This window comes from Anser brachyrhynchus, assembly GCF_964034855.1.
Source record: "Anser brachyrhynchus genome assembly, chromosome: 1".
Lineage (NCBI taxonomy): Eukaryota > Metazoa > Chordata > Aves > Anseriformes > Anatidae > Anser > Anser brachyrhynchus.
Genome location: NC_137694.1, coordinates 146,033,690 through 146,057,540, shown reverse-complemented (window position 1 = coordinate 146,057,540; position 23,851 = coordinate 146,033,690). Strand labels below are relative to the sequence as shown.

The window sequence follows — 23,851 nt, the reverse complement described above, 5'->3', positions numbered from 1 at the left end:
GAGAGTGCCTTGCACCAGCAGGACTGCCAATTTCTTTTTGATGCTAAAACATAGCCTCAGCTGCAGGTTTGTTCTGAGCTTGGCACTCACCTTTGACGTACTCAAATAATAGTGTCTGGTGACTATGTTTTTGGTCCCTCCTGACCACCAGGTGTAACTAGCCAGTGTGTCATCAGAGGCGTGTAAGCTGTGTGTGGTGTTCGGATGCGGTTTGGTGGGATGCAGGCTCCTGCGGCGCAGGCTGCTCGTGAAATCACAACCTGCCTCTGCTCCTTTTCCTCTTTTCTGACCACAGCTGGCTGGCACAAAGGGCTTTAAAGTGGCACCGTTAAGTGATCATTGAAGCAAATGTGGTTAGGAACAGATCTTCAGAAGAAGGGGCTTATTTTTAATCCAGATCAAGTAAGTGATCTGTCACTAAATAGTACCTGGAGTTAGTTACACTGCAGTGTTGACTTAGGCTGAAGATTAGTATGGTGTGAGGTGAATGATAAGGCTTATGCTAAGGGAGGGCTGTACTTTCTTCAGCTGACTTCTCTACCAAAGTCCACACCAACTAATGACACAAATGAGTTTTTGTAAGGGCATGGTGTGCGTGATGGCCCAGCAATGTGTTAGTGTATTTTAATTGGAAAAAAGCCCCTTCAGTCAGGCTTCATTTTGTTTTGGACAGTGCTTCCCTCCATTAATACACAAGCTGTCCAAAATTCCCAGGTATTAGTAGAGCACAGATTTCAAGTCTAGGACTAACATTCCTCCCCCATTCCCTCCTTATGTAAATATCCATCGTTATCCTAAAGGAATGTATTTAGTTGGCTGTGCCAGTTGTCACCCTTTTTGGAAAACACAAACTCCTCGTGCCTTAATGTGCAGAACTCCTTTGTGTCACCTCAGGGCATGTGCAGCACCCAAGCAGAGCATCTGAACAGACCTCTTATTCAGGTCTGATCCTGGGCTGTGCTCCCCAGCAAATGATTTGGCTGCTGAGGCTGTTCCAGTTCATACCAGTTAAGGAAAACAAAAGACTCCCCCTGACCTGCCAGAGCGATGCTCTCCCCTATTGCCGCTTGTTGATATCCATAGGGCACTGTCTCATCAGGGATTTGGGCAGAGGAGGACTGTCCAGATGAGTTTGTGCTCCCTGCTTGGTGCCTTCGAGCACTGGCTGTCTTGCTCGCAGTCTCACCGTGCAAGGACTTTTCATGGCAAAAGAGAAGCAGCTAATATTCTCCCCACTGTGCATACAGACGGACGTGGGTTTTGCTTTTGCTCTCGCAATTGTACGCTCTGTACAGCTGAAGCAGGCAGGCACATGATCTCCCTGAAGGCAGGATCCAGTGTTACTGTAGAAACTGGCCACCAGCTTCTTTTGTAGCTAGCAGCTGTCACTGTGTGGTTACAGCCAAAGCATGTCACTCCTACAGTGTTTGCAGGCTCCAGAGTTTGTTTCTGCTTCTGAATGCGCCGTGCTACAGCTTAGAGATTAATTCTGCAGCTCCTATCAAAGCCTCTTAAGATATTTCTGAATTGTATCTATTTTTAGAACCATTCCTGATTAATATTTGATGTTCTTTCCAGGTTTCATTTTCCTTCACCAATACTTCAAGGTACAGAGGAGCTGGTAAAGGCACTGCCATGAAACCAAACTTGAAGCAATGGAAACAACTTATGCTGTTTGGGATCTTTGCGTGGGGTCTGCTTTTTCTGGTGATCTTCATCTATTTTACAGATAGCAATACTGCTGAGCCCGTTCCCAGTTCCTTTTCTTACATTGAAACTAAGAGGCTTCTGCCCCTTCAGGGGAAGCAGAGAGTCATAATGGGAGCCATACACGATCCGTCGTTCTATGAAACCATCGATGGGAATGAGGTACTTCTGAATGAAGACCTTTTAGGTACATTTAAATCAGGGACTGGAAGTATTAAGAAATGGACTGATTTGGAAGATGCCTTTAGAAGTGAAGATGAGTATTTTCCATCCCAATTAGGAAGAAAATCAAAAAGTGCTTTCTACCAAGTGAATGATGATTATTTATTTGCTGCTGGTCAGCCTCAGTCTGACAGCAACCTTCAAGAGATAGCAAAATTCATCTCAGCCGATGAGGATAATCCAAAAGAAAATATTTTACAGAACAACTGGGGCCATCAGAGAAGAATGAGGAGAAGGAGCGCAAAGCACAGGAGAAGCAAGATGCTTGATGAATCTGATGACTGGGATGGGCTGTATTCCACGATGTCGAAATCCTTTCTTTACAAGCTTTGGAAAGGGGATGTCTCTTCCAAGATGCTAAACCCTCGACTGCAGAAGGCGATGAAAGATTATTTGAGCACTAATAAGCATGGGGTGCGGTTCAAAGGGAAACGAAACTCTAAGTTGACAGGCGACCAGCTTTTCTGTGAGCTAAAAGAAAGGGTGAATGTGAGAACAATAGATGGCAAGGAGGCTCCCTTCTCCACTCTTGGATGGGAGAAGCACGTTCCCCAAATTCCACTGGGCAAATTGTATACACATGGCTTTGGGAGTTGTGCTGTAGTTATGTCTGCTGGTGCCATACTGAACTCCTCTCTAGGGGATGAAATAGGTGGGTGAAATGTATCTATTCATGTGCATATGTATGTAGACGTGCGTATTCCTGTTTGTCTTTCAAAGGATTCATTCTTCTCAAGTGTAGGTCTCTGAAGGGTCTGGTTATTCACTCTCACCAGTGTTATGTGAGTGTGAATTTACAGATTTCAGTGAAGCTGTTCCCTTTCAGAGCAATATAACTGAAAGGAAAATCTGGCCTGAAGTCATAATTTGATTTGAAGAAAACAATGATGCCTTCTTAGCATATTACAGCTTGTAGTATAAAAAAAGACACTTGTTTCAACGGATCTGCCATATTTGGCATTTTTATGCAAAGTATGTTTATTTCTTCAGCAGATTAGAGGCATATTCAGGTTTTATTCCAAAAAGTTCTGTTGTACCTGTCCATATTTTGGGGTGACTTGTAGAGAAACTGCTTGTAGCGTTAACTGTCCCAGGCTAAACTTTGTCTCCGTGCCAAGAAGCAGTAGAGCATCATCTTAATCTTCTGCATGTTTAGAGTTCACAGGCATATAGAATATAGATCCTTGAGTAAGTAGCTTCATGCTCCAAGGTTAAGTCCCTTGATGTCTTTTCCAAGTGTGAATTTAAATGAGTTTGAGTATCTCCTCCCATTGTTTTTCCATAGCTGCACTGAGTCAGTGAGATGGTGCTGAGATGTCAATGTTACACAGAATTCCCCGAAGCTGAGAGTTTTGTGATAGCTGTTCATAAGAGGATTGTGGAGCCATAAAACTAATCCAAGTCAGTTTTATTTTTTCTTCTCAAAAATGAGTTAGTAGTTATGTTAACATCTCAGTGGTTCGTTTTGTAGTACATGTGCAGTATTGTAAGAAGGACGAAATGTACATTTCAAGCTTGCTTCCTGAGCAAAGAATTATCGCCTTCAGCTCCCTATAAAAACCTTCTGATGTACCTTTTGTTAATCCTCCCATCTTCCAGGACTTCACATCCCAATACCTGCTTCATCACACTCTATCATCTCTTTAACACAGATGGATTTCCTTTAAATCTCTGGGATATATTAGAGCCTCTATAATTATCAATCTGCTCTAATAGGTCTCCAACACAACGCAGGTGCCCTGCTGGCCTGCAGCAAAAGTCAAACCAGGGTAACCCTCAGTTTCACAGGAAGCCCCACTGATTTAGAAATCTCTGGGGTAAAATAGCTTAACAGCTCCTCCCTTCTCCAGTGTGTAATTCTTGATTGAAACAAATTCTTTGTTATTGTTATTCCCTATTAAATACGGTTTACACAAGTATGGATTAGTGCTGTACTGGCGAACCCAGAGAACAATTGGGGGAACCCCACACATTGTGACTTACTTACATATGGCTGTGTGCATCATGACACGTGCATGCTCAGGTACAGCCCAGGATGGGATTTGGTGCCCTTACACTCCTGTGTGTATCCATTCCCTCAGAAGGACCCAGGGCACAGAAAGCTTATGCCATTCACTTCAAAATAGCTTTTAGATTTAATTGGAATTTTTCCTCTGATGCCACCTAAAGGGAAGAGATGCTACTTTGTAAGGCCTATGCTGAAGTTTCAGATCTCCTCCTACCTATTTTACAGGAAAGCATGTGGGGCAGCAAGACTCACAAAAGACTTTATCTAAGTGTTGTGCAGGCCGTGGGCAGGTACTTTTGGCTGAGCAGACAATTGGGACCAGAATTGCAGGGGCCCAGCTGACTGACAGCAGCTAGATGGGTCTTAGTGGCCGTTGCTACTCTGTGGAAGTGCCAGCGTACTACAGATGTCATTCCAGTGTCGTCATCTTTATATGGAAAATGGAAGCTCCAGCATCTATTTGTAGTGTTATTCATATGGGGAAGGAGCTATCTTCCCATGTGGAGTCCAGGTGTTATGTGGTGCAGCTGAGCTTATGGCCTTGCCTTTCCACCTCTCCTCTAGTACTCTGAAAAAGTGAGAGGAATCTGAGCAGGAAGAGGAAGATCAGATTGTGTAAGATACACTTTTATTTATTTTTTTTATTCTGTGCATGCATAGCTGTAGGAGAAAACAGTCCCCTCACAGAGCTGGCATCAGGATTACAGCTGTTGTTTGAAACCACCAGCAGCCTGCCTGCTGTGAGGCACCTTGAATGGCTCCTCTTGGCTCTTTGGAGCCAGCTTGCCCAACCTGCCAAGCTATTCAGTGTCCACAAAGGCACCACAAAGTCTGTGTCATTACAGAGTGGGGAAAAACACCCTATGCATGAGTTCTGGGGTTTGGGCCATGTGATGTACAGCCTTACTTGATGAAGTTGCTGTAGGCAAAGGCTTTTACTATTTATCCTCCTGAAAGAAAAAAAGGCTTGAGAAAGGAGCAGCACAGGGCCTTTCTCTTCATATGCTTTTAGCGCCCTCTTCTGTATTCCTTTTAGAAATGCAGGCAGAAATTTTAATGAGTACTGTTGGTGCAATTGTGGGTGCCACTGCCCCACACTTGTTTTTTAATAAAAGTAAGTATGGAAGTCTGTGCCAATACAGCAAATACTCTCATCATGGTTATGCCATTTAATGGGAGACCTAGTTGTTTTGTTATCATCAGGAAGTAACAGGGATCTGTGACCAAACCTCAAACTCTCTGTAACTTTGGAATGCTTATCTCCAAACACTAAGATACTAAGATTAAAGTTAGTTAACTTAAAAGCAATTATTGTTACTGTGTGGCTGCATCCTATTTTTTTAATAAAAATAGCTTTTTTTTTTTTAGAGTGAAAAATCTTGGAAATGCAGTGCGCTGTCTCTCAACTAAGTTGTGAACCATGCAATTCCCAATCCAATTCCCAACTCACACTTAAAAGATTTTCAAATAGTTGTCCAAACTTATATTTTAAACTCATAAGCAAATTCCAGATGTAAAGGACCTCTGTTTTTCTTTTCCTTCTCCAGAAGCGTAGAGTACCTGCACTTTCTATTGACTTCATGTCCTCTAGCTTCTATACAATCAAGATGCTTTTGCTTAGGCAGATGAAGGTTAGGTGTTGGGGATAGATATGTGGCTCCTGCGCAGGGACATGGAAGAAGCCTCCACTCCTTATCAGCCCGTGAGAAGTTGGGCTTGGTGGACGTTTGGCAAAATTTCTCATTTCAGACACATGTTCAGGCAAGCAAGTATGTCAGAGATTGAACTGCTGTCATCATGTCACACAGTATTTTCTTGTCTGGAATACAAGAAGTGTGGAGTAAAGGTGTGAAAGGACAGAAGATGGGAGTTGGATAGGATCAGGCCTGAACTCCATAGAAGCATATTAGTTACCTTTGGAAACCTCTGCCTACTCCATTTTTGAGCTACACCCAACCACATTTGAAGTGACTAGAGATAAACAAATGTATAAACAATTAAGGGATTACATGACCATTTTGGTCTGAAACATGTTTTCTGCTTCAATCTGTAGAAGCGATAAAAGTGAACTGTATAGGGGAATATTGACAAGGATAGTGTGTTTCTGGACAACAGGCATCATTTCTTCCTGTCCCTCGCTACTTTTGGGCTTTGATACCCCCTAAAAGGAAGCACTGGGTGGATGATTATCTTTCATCCAGCAGAGGACTGCATGTAGTATCTATGCTTGACCCATACTTGACCTATAGCTGTTTTCTGTTCTGCATGACTCTGAGGTCAACAGCTTGTGGGGAAACTTTGACAGTTCAGCTCTGTTAGATCTTTGCTACTGAGGGATCCTTAGGTTTCTGGGTGTGAGCAGTTTTGTGGATTAACTTCCTAGACAGACTCTTTAAGACCTGTACTGGCCTTGAGAATAAGTTAGTTTGGTTAATAGGTTTGGGGTGGCCTGAGATTCTTCAAATATTATACAATACTGTGAAACTCAGGCTTATAGTTGAGTGTCATTATTGATTTGAATGTGTAGTTAGATACCCTTGCAATTAACATACTTTTGCATGTAATAATTCTTTGTAAATTTTGAAATAGGATAGCAACCAATTGAACAAACCTTCCCATATTATTTTTATCCAATAAAGAGACATTTTTAAGTATTGAAAGCTGAATTTATAAATGATTTTTTTTTTCCCTAGTGGATGTTGGTAATGGTAGATACAAGAGGATTTTTGTTTGCTTGTAGTAGAACATTTTTCATTCATAGAATATAAAAATAAGGAAAAATGTGCAAGTTTTACATTAGTTTAATTCATTTGTTTTATTTTAGTATTCTGTATGACTAATAAAAATAATATAAATGACCCCCCTTATTTGTACTCCCAGATTCTCATGATGCTGTTCTAAGATTTAATTCTGCTCCAACACGTGGCTATGAAAAAGATGTTGGAAATAAAACAACCATGCGAATCATCAACTCCCAGGTAGGAGCTTCCTTTTGTGAATTCAAGTCAATGTCACTTCTGTACAAGATGACATTAAATTAACAACCTCTGAGAAAGTGTTGGGTAATCTGGGAAACAGCTAGTGATTTAACAGTCATGACATATAGAGCAGGTAGAAGTTCTCCCTTACAGGGATGTTTACATGTGCTGTCAGTGTAGAGTGATTGCAATAGTTACATGATATCCTTGTCTCAAAGAATTTGTTTGTAGAATTTCTCATGTGTCCTACATCTGTAAAGGCTCAGCAGGGTGCCAGAGTCATAAGTACCAAAGACCTTTGCCACACCACCTCTGGGATCTTCACAAAGCCTGGGCTGTGGGGATTCCAAAGCTTTCTTCTTATATTCTCCAGTTCCCCAATTATTTCCGTGCTAGAAGGAGAAAGAAATGGGAACTGAGTGGTCTTAATGTATAACTTTAGGCAAGTCATCGTTCTTTAAAAATTTGGAGTGAACTATTAAAAAAAAAAAACCTTTTACGTCCATTGGATATTACACCTGAGATGAGTTCGTTTATCTGAGTGGAAACAGAAAATGGGATTTTCTGCATATGAGTGTCAACAAATAAAGTATGCATTGAGCTATAGTGACACCTTATGGCTGTGAGTAGTTTTTTAATTTTGAAAAAAACATTGCCTGAACTCTGATCTTGGGCAAACTAAGCCTTTTTCCTCTTCATGAAATGCAGCTAAAATGTAGCAACAGAATTACTGTGAAATTTTATGAAATACCGACAGAGAGAGTTTAATTAGTCAATGCCAATAGTATGGTTGGCCACGAAGCATGATGTGTACATAATGATCTTTGTTGAACACAGAAATTTCATTTGCAGCTTTTCTTATGAGTTCTTTTTTTTTTCTCTGCTTTCAGCGATGGCTCATGCAATGTCCATCCTTGGTGGGTGTGTTCTCTGTATAAAATCATGTTCTTTGCCACCACATATAGAATACTTTTTGCTGCCATTCCCTTCACACTCGTTTTGTAGCTCTTTGTGACAATGCAGGGCAGCCTGGATATTTGAAATTATGTGGGTTAAATACGACTCCTGTTTTACTAACAGGAAGAAACCCAAAATATCTGACTTTAGTTGTGAAATCAATGTATAAGAGAACATTGATCTCAGTGTCATTTATTTTAACTTTTTTTTTTCTTCCTTAACTGGTCTTGATTTTACTTTTGTTTACTTCTAGCCGAAAGATCGTGGTTGCTGACCATGCCTAAACTCCTGTCTTGGGGCAAGGAGGAGGGTTTAGAGACCTCGTTTAGTTGACTAGTCCCACTAGACTCTCTGTAAGAAAAAGTGCCTCCAGGCAGTGATTTGAGCTTTGTTAGTTCCTAAGTGAATTCAGAGAGACTAAACGGCTAAATTAGCTGTTTTATGCTGTGTGGGATCCTCTGTGTTCACTGAGCTGATGTGGCACACTCCTGCTGTGGTGGTAATGGAGGCTCACGTGATCTTCTCTGCTGTGCTGAACATCACTTGGTCTCCACAAAGCTTCCGAAGAAACCACAGGGCATGACTAAAATTCAGGCCAGGTCGGCTCACACAGCTTCCTCACAAATATTTGTATTCCCACCACCTTTCTGCTCCTTTAAAGAGGTTGGAAGCTCTCTGTGATGTTCTCGCTTCCTGTTGGGAGACTGGCCTTTCCACCCCCAGGAGAGAAATCTTCACAGGTCACTTGATAAAAGTTGCTTGCTTTACCGATTCTGAAGATGCATAATCCATACTGGCTTTCTGACCCTCCTCTCCTTACTGTAGGAAATTCCTGCATTCAGTGAATTAAAAGGCTGTTGTGGCCTTCTCCTTCCCTCATGTTCTCTGCTATGAAAGCCCAAAGGATGTGAAGGAAACCAGTGCAGCCACAACACACATTGTTATTCCAGAGGAAACTCATCTCATACATATGAATGCAGGCTCACTAAGAGCTAAAATTTGTGTGGACAACACCTCTAAAGGACTCTTGCTTGCTGAAAGGCAAGTGAGAGAGCTCCTTTGTGTGATAACTGTAGAATTGAGCTTTTAAAAGCTTGACCTTTTGGTCTGTTTACTCTGTAGTCTCAAGAAAGGAGTTTACATTCTCAGACAAAAACTGTTCTGAGAAATGGAGTTAGCTATGCTGATGGCAGCAAGACTAATGCTGTTCTTGTTGTAGAAAGCTGATGGAAAGTCATTAAGCTTAAAGTTTATGGTAGAAAGAATATTGCTATGGCAACAATATTATTTTTCTGAAGAAAAATATGCATAATCAAATACGGCTCATTGGATCCTAAAGGGAAATGAAAATTAGTATGAATTTATTTGTCTGGAACGTTGATTAGTTTAACAGCTGGAGCCAAATTCATGCTGTTTCAACCAGTAGTGAAATCATTTGGTCCGATCCTTCCTGAGATTGGATGCACCAGGGATCAGAGAGATCTGGTTAAGCACGGAGAGTCTGGGAAACGAGAAACCAGCAGGAGTAAAAGGGAAACAGGGTGGGAGGATCAGAGTACCAGTAGATGTGGGAGGGAGTTATAAGAGAGCAGTAGATCAGAACAATTACCACTGTTACTTTAAAATCAAATCAAATAAAAGCACTATCACATGCCTGTTCCTGGAATTCTTTTTCTAGGTATACAGGCTTTTACTGTTATGGTCCAATTTGCCTTTATGAAGGTACTTCATATGAGACCTAATGCTGTTGAAATGAGAAAACAACCAAAACGAAGAAAAAAAAAGAAAAATGCAAAGACGAGAGTATCCTTGGGGGCTGCAGCACTTCAAAGAACGCTTCTCTGTGTCCAAAAAGTGGATCCTACAGACAGTGTGAAATACTGTAGCTTTTGTTTTAATGTTCCAGAACACAAAGTAATATTGATATACAATTATGCAGCATCTCAAGTGGTCTCATCACATCGCTCGCAGATGGAGAGTAATTCAGCGTACTGCTACTTAAAACTGTCATGAGTGCTGTTTATGACTAAGCTCTTTTTATTTTTTTTATTTTTTAATTTTTTTTTTACAAAAGAAGCTGCTTAAAATCAATCAGAATTAAAGTAGAACAAACAGCAGAGTGAGGAGGGCTGTTCATTTTAGAGAAGGATTTTGCCGTTTTTCTGGGTCCCATTTGCTTTTAACTCTGCAATTTTTTACATGTGTGTTTGCAGATTCTCACAAACCCAAACCATCACTTTGTTGAAAGCTCCTTGTACAAGGATGTTATCTTAGTAGCCTGGGATCCTGCCCCCTACTCTGCAAATCTGAACGTGGTAAGATGCCTACTTGATCCCTTCTTCCCAACTTGTCTGAAAACACTGGACAAAATTCGTGTATTTAGTACTTCAGTCTTCTAGTTCTCACTTATCACAATGAACTCCAAAATGTTTATCTAAAGAGCAGAGAACACTATGCATGAGTTGGTCAGAAATGGTTTATTGATTAAAAACTTTTCTTAGTAGCCAGCACTTGTACTGGAATGATCTGCTCTGAGATGCTAGGATAGATGGATGATGGGGATTGTGTTTTTTTGGATAAAAATATTGCTGTTTTCACGTAACAGTGATTTTTCTGTGTATTTATGAAGGAGGGATATTGCTAGATTTCAGAAGGAGGCTTTATCAAGAAAGGTGAAGAACCGCATCCCTTTTTTTATTCCCACCCTCCCCTCTGCCTTCCTAGACAAAATACAACACCCCAGTGGCAATCTCTCTTTGCACCTTCCCCACTTGCCAGGCCTCCTCCCTATCAGTCTTCCCTTTGTGTCCACACCCCCACAGCCATCTGCGCCCCGCTGCCCGCCCCCTCGCTGAGAGCAGCAGACATCCATCTGCTTGTCACTCGGGGAGCCTCAGCCTTGGCGGGTGCTGCAGCTCCAGTGGGACCAGTTGATCTGATGGTTCTTGGCAGGGGGAGCTGGGAGCTAAGCAGGATGCAAGCAGAAAGTAAACCTTCGTCTGCTCAACTCCCTTAGCAACAGATGCCAGGAGCTGCCTGTCTCCTACACCCGCTGCCTCCAGGCTGCTTCACGTGCTGCTGCCGCTGTCAGCAAAGACAGGGATGCTCTCAGAGAGAGGCTCACCTCCATGCCCAGGTCTTGCGTTAAGGCTTTTTGAGACCCTTGTTTGACATGAGCCTTTGAGTGGGAGTCGGGGTTGGCTTGTTCCGCTTCACTGTATTGCTTATTGGGAGTCTCTGTTTGAAGAAAAGACAAAGATCTGGCCCAGATCAAGGACTGGCTTTCTAGGACAAATGTGCCCTGGTGCAGGCTGCTTTGCTTCTATCCTGAAGAACCTGAATGAAACTCATTCACGTTATTTTTCATGTAGTGTTCAAAATACACTGGATAACATAAGATCAGAAAAGTTTTTTTCTTTTTTTTTCTCCTCCCAGTGGTATAAGAAGCCAGACTACAATCTGTTCACTCCGTATGTACAGCATCGCAGGAAGAATCCAAACCAGCCATTTTATATTCTTCATCCAAAGTTTATATGGCAGCTCTGGGACATCATTCAGGAGAACACTAAAGAAAAGATACAGCCCAACCCTCCTTCTTCAGGTTTTATTGGTAGGTGTATCAAGGATGGGTCCAGTAGACATGTTAGATATTAAAATAAATAAATGCATACACTGCATGAGGATCATATCCATACACGTGCCGTTTGTTCTTGCTGTTCTGTACAGAAACAATGACTAGCCAAAATGCACACTGTGAGAATTGTATAATAGGTGGATGAATTTAATGTTTTTCTTTCTCGCTTTTCACATCCATACTATACATACCATATTTCTAAAATACATACATCTGTGAGAAAGTTGTATTATATTAATTTCTCGATTGATATTAATTTCTATGTTAATGTGTAAATTGTTTCAAATTAATTTCTCTAGTGATAACCTATTCAATTCTGAAGTTCTTTGTTGGGACTGTAGAGCAGAGATGCGCCAGATCAAGCATACAGCAGATAATACAGTGAGGATGAAGTCACTGATGCAGTCTGACAGGCCAGACTGTATTCTTTCCACAGGTCAAGGAATGACCCATGCCCTGTCACAGATTCTAGTGCTCAGTCTACAAGTGGCCAAAGCATCCCCTTTCTTCTTACACTCAAAGGGACAGAATTTCACCATATTTTTTTCATCCTTCCTTAGTATTTCTTTGGGTATAATTTGGCACCGAGGCCACAGCATAACATCATACCTATATACACGTGCATTATCTGGCACATAACAGGTCTTTATTGTGAATGTTGGAAGGGTACAAGTAGAGTAGTAAGACTGAGTCAAAGGTCTTTCTTACTGATGCACCTAGAGGCACAGAGGGCAATAGAGCTCAAAATACCATCTTCCACGTTGGAAACTCATTCTTTCCTATTTGACATTGTGATACTTGTCTATTTGCTGCAATTAGAAGATGCTCTTGTCATTCTTTTCATCGGAATCTGAAAGCATTGAGACCTGAGACTGCATCAGCCATGGGAAAAAAACAGTTCTGAGCACTTATCTCGGGCTTTGTATGCAGTAGTAACATCACACGATTTTGTGGAGCTCACCCAGAGCCTTAAAGCAGATGCTGAGGCTCTGAGAGGGATGTCATAAAGGTGTCTGGAATATGCCCGTTGATGATCTGAGTGGGTTGTGCTTGCCTGGAGCATGAGCGGAAAGAAGATGTGGCCTGTGTTGGGCGAGCATGGCCTGGCAGTTTGTTATTTCTTGCAGTGAGATTTTTGGAGCCTGCGTGTAAAAAATCATAAAGAGAAGTCTGCTTATGTGGAATGATCTCACCAGTGGCATTCGCATTTTGCAAAAGCAATTCTTAGAGTAATGAACTTGTTGATAAAAATAGGATAACAGCTGCTGATCATAAGAATAGTGAAGAGGATTATTGCGCTGTCAATCTGTACTTCCACCATATATAAGAAACACTTCAAAAGGTTTATTTGAAATCACATGAGTTAATTTCACTGTGAAAGTAGATTAGTAATCTTTAACCCCAAATCTAAATGTTCTTGACTAAAGATATCCTCCAAGCAGAGGATGCTTTGAAATACTAATCATTAAAGAAGCAAAACCATTGGCAACAAAAGCTGTACAGGTACATATAATCTGTATGTGCAGATGCAGATTTGCTTACTCACCTTTTATATTCATAATATATAAATATGCATTATTTATAATAAGTAAATAGAATTTTATTTATATTGTTATTTTGTAAAGAAGATGCTTAGACATTTTGCTAATGCTATTATTAGTTTCAAGGTAAGTCAGTTAGACAAACGTACTGGGAGTCATACCCATCTCATTTGATAACTAGCTACTGTTCTGATAGATGTATTTTAAATATTTTATTAGAAAGAGGCTCCCTATATTAGTAACCTTATTAAATGTATGTCTATGAGTTGCACGTGTAATGTAATATAAACTGGGAGACAGCACCAAAACGGCAGCTCTGTGTTGTCAAAGGGCAAGTTAAAGCATAAAAATATAATGCAGCTTGGCAGAAATCTGAAAAGTCATGCTGGTCTTCAGATCAGGTATCTCTCAACAACTCATGCAGCAAATAACCAGTTGGAACTGAAGCTGGCGGACACAGCCGAGTGCACCTGCATGAAAGACATATATTGAATATCGAGCTTCTGTCTGATCATTATAAAATCTATAAAATTATCTCCTATAAAATTAAGGAATGGATAAGTGATGACCATCATAAAATGAGTGTCTTAATTTTAACAAGATATGGGAAAATGGTTTACTAAATGTCCATTCTGTTCAAAAACATAGGCTGTCGTGAGTAGCGTATGAATTTTCACAGACCGAGGGACCAGTATCTTTGAATCTAAGCTGTTTATAGCAAGGACCACAGTGATTCTGTTCACTTTATTGGAATGACTTATTGTATGTTGGTGTGTAATGCTCTGCAATTAGAATGAATATAGATTCTATACAGGGATATCATTTGTCATCCATACTTGCCCTGGTGGAAAGTCAGGCAGCACATAGCCCTCTGAGCTGCTGTTAGTTATGGAGAAAGAGCAGCAGTTCCTCGAACCACTATTGATGCCAGTAATGTGGAAAAGTTTTTTTTTTTTTTTCTATTTATTTTTTTTAATAATAATAGGTTCTGGGTAACTTTTGTTTCAGGCTTTTTAGCCCTCTTTAGCACATGGAAACATCAGCATATTTCCTTTCAGGAATGTTGTAGGGTGGTCTTAGAGTATTTCTTCAGTTATTACATTTTTCAGTGGAAATCGTATCCATTCAGTTGAATGTATCCATTTCTGCTGCTTAGCACTGTTTATAAAAACTGAGTCTTTCCAAAGGAAGGATTTTCAGGTGGAATGTGTTTTCATGGTATTTTTCTGCAGCAGAGTCACCATCCGTCAGCAGTGACTGATGCCAAGGGAATCTTTTAGCATTGTTAATAGCTATGTTAAGGTACTTACGTCACAATATTATTAAGACTTCTTGAAAATGGGCCAGTGGTTCATTTGTGGGGAAGAGGTAGTCTTGTGATTTTAGGGGAACGAGAGAGTAGGAAGAAGCAGGACCTTCTGGTTTATCCACCACATGGGAGCTAAGGAGGACATGTTTTGTGCTTCCTTTGGGAATGGGATGCCCTATCTCAATCTCAGTAAAACACCCTCTGGAGACACAGACTCCCCCAAACCCCATCTGCATTAGCTCAGTGCCAGCATATTGTGGGAAACATGGCACACATCGCAGCTGTAGAGGAGGGGAGAGAAGAGGATGGCAAGGGAAGTATGGTAAGCAGCAGCCTTGTATGTGCTCTACATGTGACGTATAAAGTAAGGCGTAAGTCTAGAATGCTTTGGTTATATCACATTTTATGTACATTCACCTACAGTTTTAAATCTTACTATAATTTACATATGTCACTGCTTCCAGCCACTTCTGAAATGCTAACATACACTACAGAGGTCTAAAATCAGTTGAGATGAGTCCTATCCAACTCACATCAGCTTCATCCAGAATTTCTGTTTCTCTGGCATCAGGCTCTAGCATGTAGATGTTCCTGTTTTCAGTTTTCTTGTAAGCAAGATGTCAGCTTGCAGCAACCCATCCATCACAGATGCCATTTTGTACCTTACCAGTGCTACATACAAACCCATACCTGACTGCAGTCTTTTCCAGTAAATTTGTTATTATTTTAACACTGCTTTCTGTCCTGCTTAATCATAGGTATAAGTTCAAGACATCATTTAAAACAAGATGAACTCGTTGTCTGTAAAACTGTGAGCAGAAAATAGTGACCAGTTTGTTAGATGCTCATTTTAGGGGTATACCATCTCTGTGAAGGATGAATTTGGCACAGACAAGTCATCCTTTAGTCTGGTATTTCCTAGTGGAGCTATCTCAAGGGCAATGAATAAGGACCAAAACCAGTGTTTTGTTTTGTTTTGTGTTGTTTTCCCCCTGGGGAAAGTTTCACCAGGGTAAAACAACTTTTTATTTTAATCTGGGAGTCTTTTTTGGCTTTTCTCAGACACTGATGAGGACTTTGCCTGGCTTGTAACTTTGCCTTATGTGGCATGCCACTTAGCTAATGTCATTCCTCATTATAAGTGATTTGCTCTTTGTGTCTCTAACCTAATACTTAGATGAGCTTTGAACTTTCTTTCTTGCATATTTTTGCAGCTGCGGCCATCATGCTTTTAAACAAAACTCTGCATGGTATTCTCATCATCTTGCGTTAGCACTAGGCAACAAGTTGCCTTGGTGGCTTTTCAAATTAACCAACTTCGGTTCACATTTGTTTGAAAATTGGGTTTGTTAAATGAGTATTGATATGTTTACTTCCAGTCTTGGACTTCGACCTGCTGCATTTTTTTCAGACGTGGTGAAGTGTAAGCATTCAACCACCAGATCTCACATTTGGATTCCACTGGCAAATCCTAAACTGGTAGTCGAAAAAACATCGCTGTTATTAGGGAAAATTTTTGCCCTACTTTCTGACAACTGCAATAAGCGAGACCTATTCACTTCTTATTAATACAGATATTCTGTAGAGGCATGTTGTTTTTTTCACTATGAAATAAGAACTCGGTCTTCCTCCCCTCTTTCTGAACATATCAAAGTTTAGTTCTTAATTGAGGTTGGTGGTGTGTAAACTGTCAGTTTCCACATTTACCATTCTGTTTTAGGAGAGCTATTCCTATACTCTCCTTGGTAGCCTATATAAACAACCTAATTTTAATCTGCCATTTTATCATCTGAAGACCAAGACTAAAACTGCTGCTTTGGGTTTCTTAATACCAGCTTTCTGTGTGCATTGGGTGGGTTTGCACATCACCATTCTGAAAATTGTGTGATTTTTTTTTTTAAATAATACCTAGATTATATACAGTTTTTTAATTAAGATTTTGCCCTGACCCTTTTTTTACTAGCTGAATTTGGCATGAATTGCTGTTTAGTGTAGTCCATTTGTATGCTTTGCTAAGCTACTTCTTCTGAGGTGATTTTCCTTCAAAGTCACATTTGTATAACCATAACTTTTTGCCAACAGCTTTTGTCTTTTTGAAAAGCTAATTGAAAGCTCTGACTGTGTATTTATTTCATTTTTTCCTCCCAAATCAGAACATGCTCTGTGTAGGTTTCTACACTTTTTGTTGTCTGTGTAGGTGGTAATCTTTTCTTTGCAATGTAGCTTTTAGCCTAACTTATGGACTACTAAACACAAAATAATACGTAAGCCTAGATTAATTTGGAGAAAGAAAGGCTTGTTTGGGGCTTTAGATTTGATGTTACAGATTTAAAACAGGTATGCATCATTAATAGTTGATAACATTATTTTAATCTATTTGCATGCATTGAGACAATAATACAAGAAGACTACCATTACATTGGAACGTTAGCAGATCATTGTATGACTAAGAATTTAAATTTAAAATGGCTTCAGAGAGCATGTTGAATAGAAGAACACGGCTGATCTTCAGCTCTGCTTAGACAAAATATTCTCACATGAACTGAAGGAAACAATTTAACTTAATAAGAGTTGCCTTTACTACTGTCAGTTGCTCAGCTGTTTGCCAGCAGTTTGTTAAGGAACAGAATGGTGCTTACTCTTTTTCAGCTCACTTTTGTTCAAGTATTATCAAGCAAATAAATAATACTTCCAATACATAAGCTTTAAATTATTTTAATTTAAATACAAAACACTACAAAATTTAAGCATCTCCTACTTCCTGAAATACAGAGATAAAGGAGCAAAATTTTCTCTCAAAGCACTCCAAATTGCATTAAAAAGTCTGTAATATTCTTCCACATCACCCAAATTTGAATAATACATTTAAATGTATATGCTATTACTAGTCAGCATTTTCCTGTCTATGCTCATATTATAGTGTATATTATTGTGATTAATGTACAGATTTTTGCATTCCACATTAAATGATAAATATGTCATTTTCTAGGTCTAGTATATAATGCTAGTGTCTCTACATCAAAGATGAGATGACAAGTGTTACACAATTCGTTAAGTTTAGGCATAGGTCCATTTGGTGACAATTAAATTCCTTAATAAATATTGTTTTTCTGTAAATTTAGGCTCTGTTGCAGTTAATATTTATCGTAGTTCATGAACTAAACAGATGTAAAAGAACCCTTTTAAGAAACGCAGTATTTTTAAAAGTGAAAGCTACTTTTTCTACATGTTCCAAAGCAGAACTGAGGCACATTTGGCCCAGTATCAAGGAATAACAAATTTTCCTGTGGTATCTGAAATCCAACAAGCTGATTTTGTTTACTCAAGACTGGACAAATAGACACTATAGAAGTAGTCTAACATATAGAAAACTATACTTTCTAAACGCTTTATGTTTATTTGTAATGCCTTGAAGTATATGCTTTATCAAATATAGAGTTATTGGTGCATCTAGCTAAATTCTCTTCCGTAACTATATTTGTGGTGTGTGTGAAATGAGACACATTATGAGTGTAATAATCAGATTATGTAGATTTAAATGTTTTCAGTTTCTCTTACATTTTGTTAAAGTGATACTGAATTATTGCTGAATGTTTGAATGACACTAATTATTTTAGATGTTTTTGTACAGCATCTGTTGTATTCAGGTATATTGAGCTTTATTTTATCTACTTATAAGTTAGAGAACATTCTTTATAAGTTAGCGTGCTAACCACAAAACCTAATTGTACTGTATAAAAGATCCATGTTGGAAATTGAAAACCTCTCAAGTCATTAAAATTTTCAAGAACAAATTAAGAAACATTTTCTCCTTTCAATTAGAATCCATAATATATGTTCATTTGTGTAAGCCATCCATGCAAGGAGTTTAATCTTAATTTAATTCTGGTTTAAATGTTTTCAGCACAGATTTTAAAAATCCAATAGTTTATTTGTGCCAACTGGACTGAGTTTAAACCATATCCCAAACTTCCTAACACCATAGATGTTTGCTGAATAGGGAAAAAGTAACACATCTTTCTGAGCATTTTGAAATATTAATACACAATATTTATATATTCAGTACATGGTAAGGATTTTTGAAAGATGGAAAATCCAGCAAGGATATTACCATAGACTAGAACACAGAATATTCTATTCAATAGAGAAATATCTTCAGCTACAATTTTGAATATATGGTAGCACCAGTCATGTCTGCCAAAGCTAAAATCATGCCAGAGAGATGACCTTTTCTTTTCTATGAAATTTTGATTAGATAATTAAGATCTCTTCTATGAAATTTTGATTAAGATCTAGAAATTTTAAAGCATAATCATCAGACTTGGAAGAGACCTAGAAGTCATTTTCCTGCCTGCTTGTGGTTCCACAGTCATGCCTACAATATTATTTTTGCAAGCTTCAGCAAACTTGAAAATATTCTAGCTTCTCCGTCCTTAGAGGTACTCAGTATCAAACTGGGTGAGACTGTAAACAACCTGCTCTAACTTCAAATTTGTCCCTGCTCTGACAGGGGGAGATTGGACCCAATGAGCTTCGGAGATCCCTTCTCCTCTGAACTATCCTACAGTTCCCTCCAGACCCCTCTGCAGATGTCATGGCAGTGTCATCACTCAGATTGACAATATTTCTGCTCTTTGTACTGGAGCTTAACAGGTTCTTGAGCAAATTACCTGGGTATGTTAGTAATACTGCTACTACTACGTTAATTAGATGAATCTATTTAATCTAGATTTTACTGATCTTATTTAAGGCCCACTGATAAAAGGCAGACTTTACCATGAACTTTCCTTGGCATTCACTCTAAGGAGTAGTTCTCTATAATTCAGTGCTTCCACTCCTATTCCCATATCTTAATCCTTATGGTTGTAAAAAAGCCATCTCCCTTCAGCTTGGTCCTTGCACATAAAATTGACTTCTGTCCACAGCTAGGTCAGTCAGAGAGCAGGATTCATACTACCTAGCTGTAGATGCATCCAGTACAGGTCTGTGTTTGTGTTAGTCAGCCTCAAACTCATTAAAGCAAAAAGTAGGCACCTCTTAAATATGGCTACCAGACCTGTGCTCCCATCTATGGGTGAATTTTTCAGGCTGTTCTGTTAGCAGAGGTATAACCCATGAAATACAAGTTATCTGTGCTGCCACACATCTTTTCCCATAGTCAACAGAAAGAAACAGGAATTTCTGGGCATGATTCATATGATCTATTTTTAAATGCCTACTCTAGGATGAGTAGACATGCACTGCTTCCTAAGAGTACTGCTTTCTTTCACTGGCAATAAAGGAGCCTGTGATAACTATCTCAGATGTAGGTGTCTGTACCAATAGGCAAATATGGTTAGATGAATCACACCTTTGTTTTCATTTCTTTACACAGTTTTCCTGAAAAAGGCAATTACGTTATTTTTGTCAAAACTACAAAAGCTTCTGATCTAGAAGTGGGGAGGGGAAGGTGCTTGATATCAAGAGAGAGACTTTATTTCAGTTTCTGCCTAGTCACTGGAGAGAGAAGAACAACACTTTCAGGGAACAATTTATCCCATCCTAAAGTAGACATCTAAAATAAGTCAGATGATTTGTGCCCTAGAAATGCTTGTCTCTGGCATTGTCTGTAGAGAGTGCTCAAGACCAGCTAGCTCAGAAATGGGCATGTACATCTTAGTGAGTTTAATTCTGGCCACACTGTAAGTTGTTGAGATAACAACTGTTCCACCCAGTTTATTAATGCCTCCTTAAGTCCCGAGTAAACCAGTCTGTGCTGTTTTGTATGTAGTAATTGTACATTGATGGAAAACTACCTTAAGGACTTTGAGCAAAGACAATTCTTGAAGTGTGTCATATGGAAATTCTTCACCCTACAGGTTGACAGACAACTTGTTTTCCATTCATACTGATGCTGATAATCAAGGAGGAATGGTGAGATATGAAACAAACTTGTAGATGATATTGCATTGGGCATTGATGTGAAAAGTACACAAATGAAAGAAACAAGTAGATAGGTATGTACTCTGTGGGCAACACAAGGAAAGGAAGTAAACAAAGGACACTTGGAAACTAAGTTTAATACATGTAGGAGGAGATACAAAGAGATTCAGCTGCAGAGGAAGAACCAAGGAAGCAATAACAAAAACGTGTAAAGATAATAAATGGGATAAGAAATGGGAAGTGAGGTAGTACTTTGCAGAGCAGACTGACAAGCAAAACATGGTAACATAAGCCAGATCAAGTCAGCAAGCAGGCAGGCGTGTACTTCTTCTTTATCTTCAAAATCACATCTAAAATGTAGAATTTCAAACATAACGTAAAAAATACTTTGAGGATTATGTAGGTGCTGCGAAGTTGTAGCTAATTTGAAGAGTATAAGATGGTTGAAGTAACCAGAGAAGAGAATGAAAAATGAGGAAACTGAGTTGTGAGGTAGATGAAAATATGGACGGGTTGGCACACCTATACCTGCTGGATATAGATGCCAGTAACTCACTGCAATGTTGTTAATACCAAGCAGAGAGAGAAACCAAGTTAAAGAGTGGTACTGAAAAAAACAAGGGCTGGAATTTGAAACCTTCAGAAGAACAAGCCAGACATGGCATTAGAAAGTGAACAGAGTAAAACTGGATACGTCTTGATACTGGTGTAATGTCCTCATGGTCTAAACTGCTGCTTCTACAACAGTGGGAGCAGGTAACTCCAAAAGAGAATCTGGGGGCTGTAGCAACTAAGGAGAAGGGCCTACTTCCTTCGGTTCATTTAGATCAAGTGCATTAGCTTGCATGCCTTGGGATCTCACCCACAGGTTGTTAAGATGAGAGCGCTGGTTGTACCACACCATTGATCCCTTTGGCTGTAGTGTTAGAGGTGCTAAAGGTTAAAAGGTCTGGCACTGACCACTGTTCTTCCCCAAAGCAGGTTTTCTGCATTTGACTTGTGCACCAGCTCTGGAAGACTCAGGACGGCTCGCATTTCCACCAGGACAGATAAACCTCTGTAGTACAGAGACACCTCTGTATACGGTAGCCTCTACTCATTGTCTTAGCTCATCTTCTAGTTTGTTGACTCTAGACTTAAATACAAAAATGTGCTGTAAATTAGCTGTTACCCCTCAGAAACTAGCCCTTAGAGTCACTGTTTTGTCCCTCAAAACATCATTATCCCGTATGAGCAAAAATTTTGAATGGACTGTTGGAAATTTTGGTTATCTGAGTAACCTAATCTGAAATCCCATGAAATGGGCTGCATGGAATGATGCAGAAAAGGCAAAGAGCTAACTTAGGTAGGCCAGCATGTCTTTTTAGATTGATTCGGGAGAGCATCGATACACAGATCACTGAGAACTAAAACTTTACCACTTCTAAGTGCTTCTTTAACTAATTTACAGGAAAGTCAAATTGCTGAAAATTTTGTCATTATTTTGAACTGTTCCTGCAGTGATGTGGCCATCTGTATTGTTATTAAGAAAATTATAACAGAGTCCCAGTTTTTGTTCTTGACATTTTTTCTATCCCACAAATGACACTTTTCTTTAGTAATTTTAAGATTAGCTGGGTTAGTGTGGCAGTGGAGTGAAACATACTCTGGTTAAGGCTTGTACTTTCCATCAGAGATGATTTTTCTATGACTTTGGTGAAACTTTTGAAACTGGCTCCAGGCTTGGTTCTAGGTGCAGGAGAGAAGTCATTTTGTTGTCTCTTTCTGGACGTGGTTCATTATTGCACACCTTTCCACCATCTGTTCTCTGATTCAGCTGGATAACAGTTACCTTAGAGTGGCAGGTGGGCTCTCCATCAGTGGAGGAAGGATGTTGACAGTGGAAAAGTAGACGAAAGCATTTATAAAACTGAAACAACAAACAAACAATTGTAGACATAATTGTTAGGCAGGCTAAAATTCAAAGCATCTCTATAACAGTTTTGAGGCAAGGAAATGTGGCTCATTAAGCTCATTCTTTTTGCCCAAATGGGGGTTGTATATTTTTCACCTTGAGGCTACGTATCTTGATGATTAAGATTAAAGTTCACTTAAATTTGTGGACTTTTTCTTTGAAATTGATATGCTTAGCTTTTTTAAAACCATAGTCTCTGTAGCATGCAAAGCTGTAGAGTATTCTGAAACATTTTCAGAACCTTTCATTTATGATAAAAGAAGATTTAATCACAGAAGTAATTGGTTTTCAGTTACTTCACACATATCAAGCAGGGAAAAAATCATTTTGATAATCTAATGATACACAGCAGGAAGAACATAAGGTTCTTTTCATTAGCAAGCCATTGAAATCTCGGTGTTCCCAAACTGCTCACTGAACTTCAGAAAATGGCTTTGCTTAATTAAAGAACCAAAATAATTTTTTATGTTAATTTATTTCACTTGTGAGAATTACCCAAAACACCTTTGATGCTTTATGATTCCAAAACTGTTGTAAAAACAAACAAACAAACAAAACAGTTCTCATTTGTAAGTGCCAAGTGAGCAGAATTAGTACAGCTGGGAGTTGACAGTCACGTTCAACAGATAGGGATACCGGTACTACAACAAATGCTTCAGTATGTTTGCTATATATTTTGATTTTTAAACAACGTCTTTAAAAAATTCTGGTGTCCAAGGCTTACTCAGTCATTTTCCTTTCATGTGGCTATATGAAACAGAAAAGACTCTTATAAGCTGTGATTGATGTGAAAGTGTTGCGGTTTTGACAGTGCTATTTATCAATATCTCATATAGTCCCTTTGAAAATGTGCAAATGCAACATTAAGGTTTCTCTCATCTCAAATCTATAAAGACCTTCTGTTAGTACAGATTTACAGTTGTGCCGTGGGGAAGCAAAGTCTGCACAAGCACACCTGTCTTCCTTCTGAATCTGTCCTGATCTTGTTTTTCATCCCGAGCATGGGATAAGGAGAGTAGCAGCGTCTTAGGAGTGCACCTAAGGTTAAAGCTAACCTTTGGCTGGTTTTAAACAGGAAATTAAATTCTTTATCACCCTTCTAAGCAGCTATTGACAGTGCTAGTGACAATCAGCTACTGACATGTGGCAGGAAAGAATGAGTTGGTATTTTGTGGGTTTCTGCTTTCTGAATAGGAGGTGGTATGGAGTTTTTCCTATCAACAGCACTGCTATAAGAGGTAATTCACTTTCCTCAGCCTCTGTCCATGAAACCCATCTGGAAAATTCTCAGAATCTGTGGGCTTTCATGCTACTAATATGTGGCTGATGCTTCTCATTTATGACCTCCTGCATGCATTTAGGCTGTCTTCTTGGCAACATCTTCCTGCCTATAGAGAAGGAAGTGGATGGAAAAAGTGGAATTCGTTCAGTTCCAGTTTGAGAAAGACCAACATTATAATATTCACACAGGAGGATAGAAAGGGAATATCTGGATTTTTTATTTTTTATTTTTTTTTTAGATCTCCTGTATGCATTAGGCAGGGGTTAACAGTAGAAATACAAAGAGCTCCTTAAAAACAGATAACTGCTCTACGGTGTATGCATGTGATCTGTATTCT

General features: G+C 39.3%; 2 protein-coding genes across 11 annotated transcripts in view; one reads left to right on the top strand and one right to left on the bottom strand.

Moving 5' to 3' along the window:
• The window catches only part of ST6GAL2 (ST6 beta-galactoside alpha-2,6-sialyltransferase 2), a 179,007-nt gene that overhangs the window by 152,894 nt on the left and 2,262 nt on the right, over nt 1–23,851 (top strand). For all 10 annotated transcript variants that reach the window (XM_080571996.1, XM_080572002.1, XM_080571999.1 and 7 more), the window contains 4 exons: nt 1,579–2,581; nt 6,818–6,915; nt 10,086–10,187; nt 11,308–11,482. In XM_080571996.1, coding sequence (XP_080428122.1) covers nt 1,636–2,581; nt 6,818–6,915; nt 10,086–10,187; nt 11,308–11,482 — 1,321 coding nt within the window. In that variant the 5' untranslated portion in view covers nt 1,579–1,635. The remainder of the gene's footprint in view (nt 1–1,578; nt 2,582–6,817; nt 6,916–10,085; nt 10,188–11,307; nt 11,483–23,851) is intronic.
• Nucleotides 21,371–23,851, bottom strand: part of LOC308184714 (pinopsin-like) — a 93,277-nt gene continuing 90,796 nt past the window's right edge. The window contains exon 5 of the mRNA XM_080572074.1: nt 21,371–22,187. Coding sequence (XP_080428200.1) covers nt 21,963–22,187 — 225 coding nt within the window. The 3' untranslated portion in view covers nt 21,371–21,962. The remainder of the gene's footprint in view (nt 22,188–23,851) is intronic.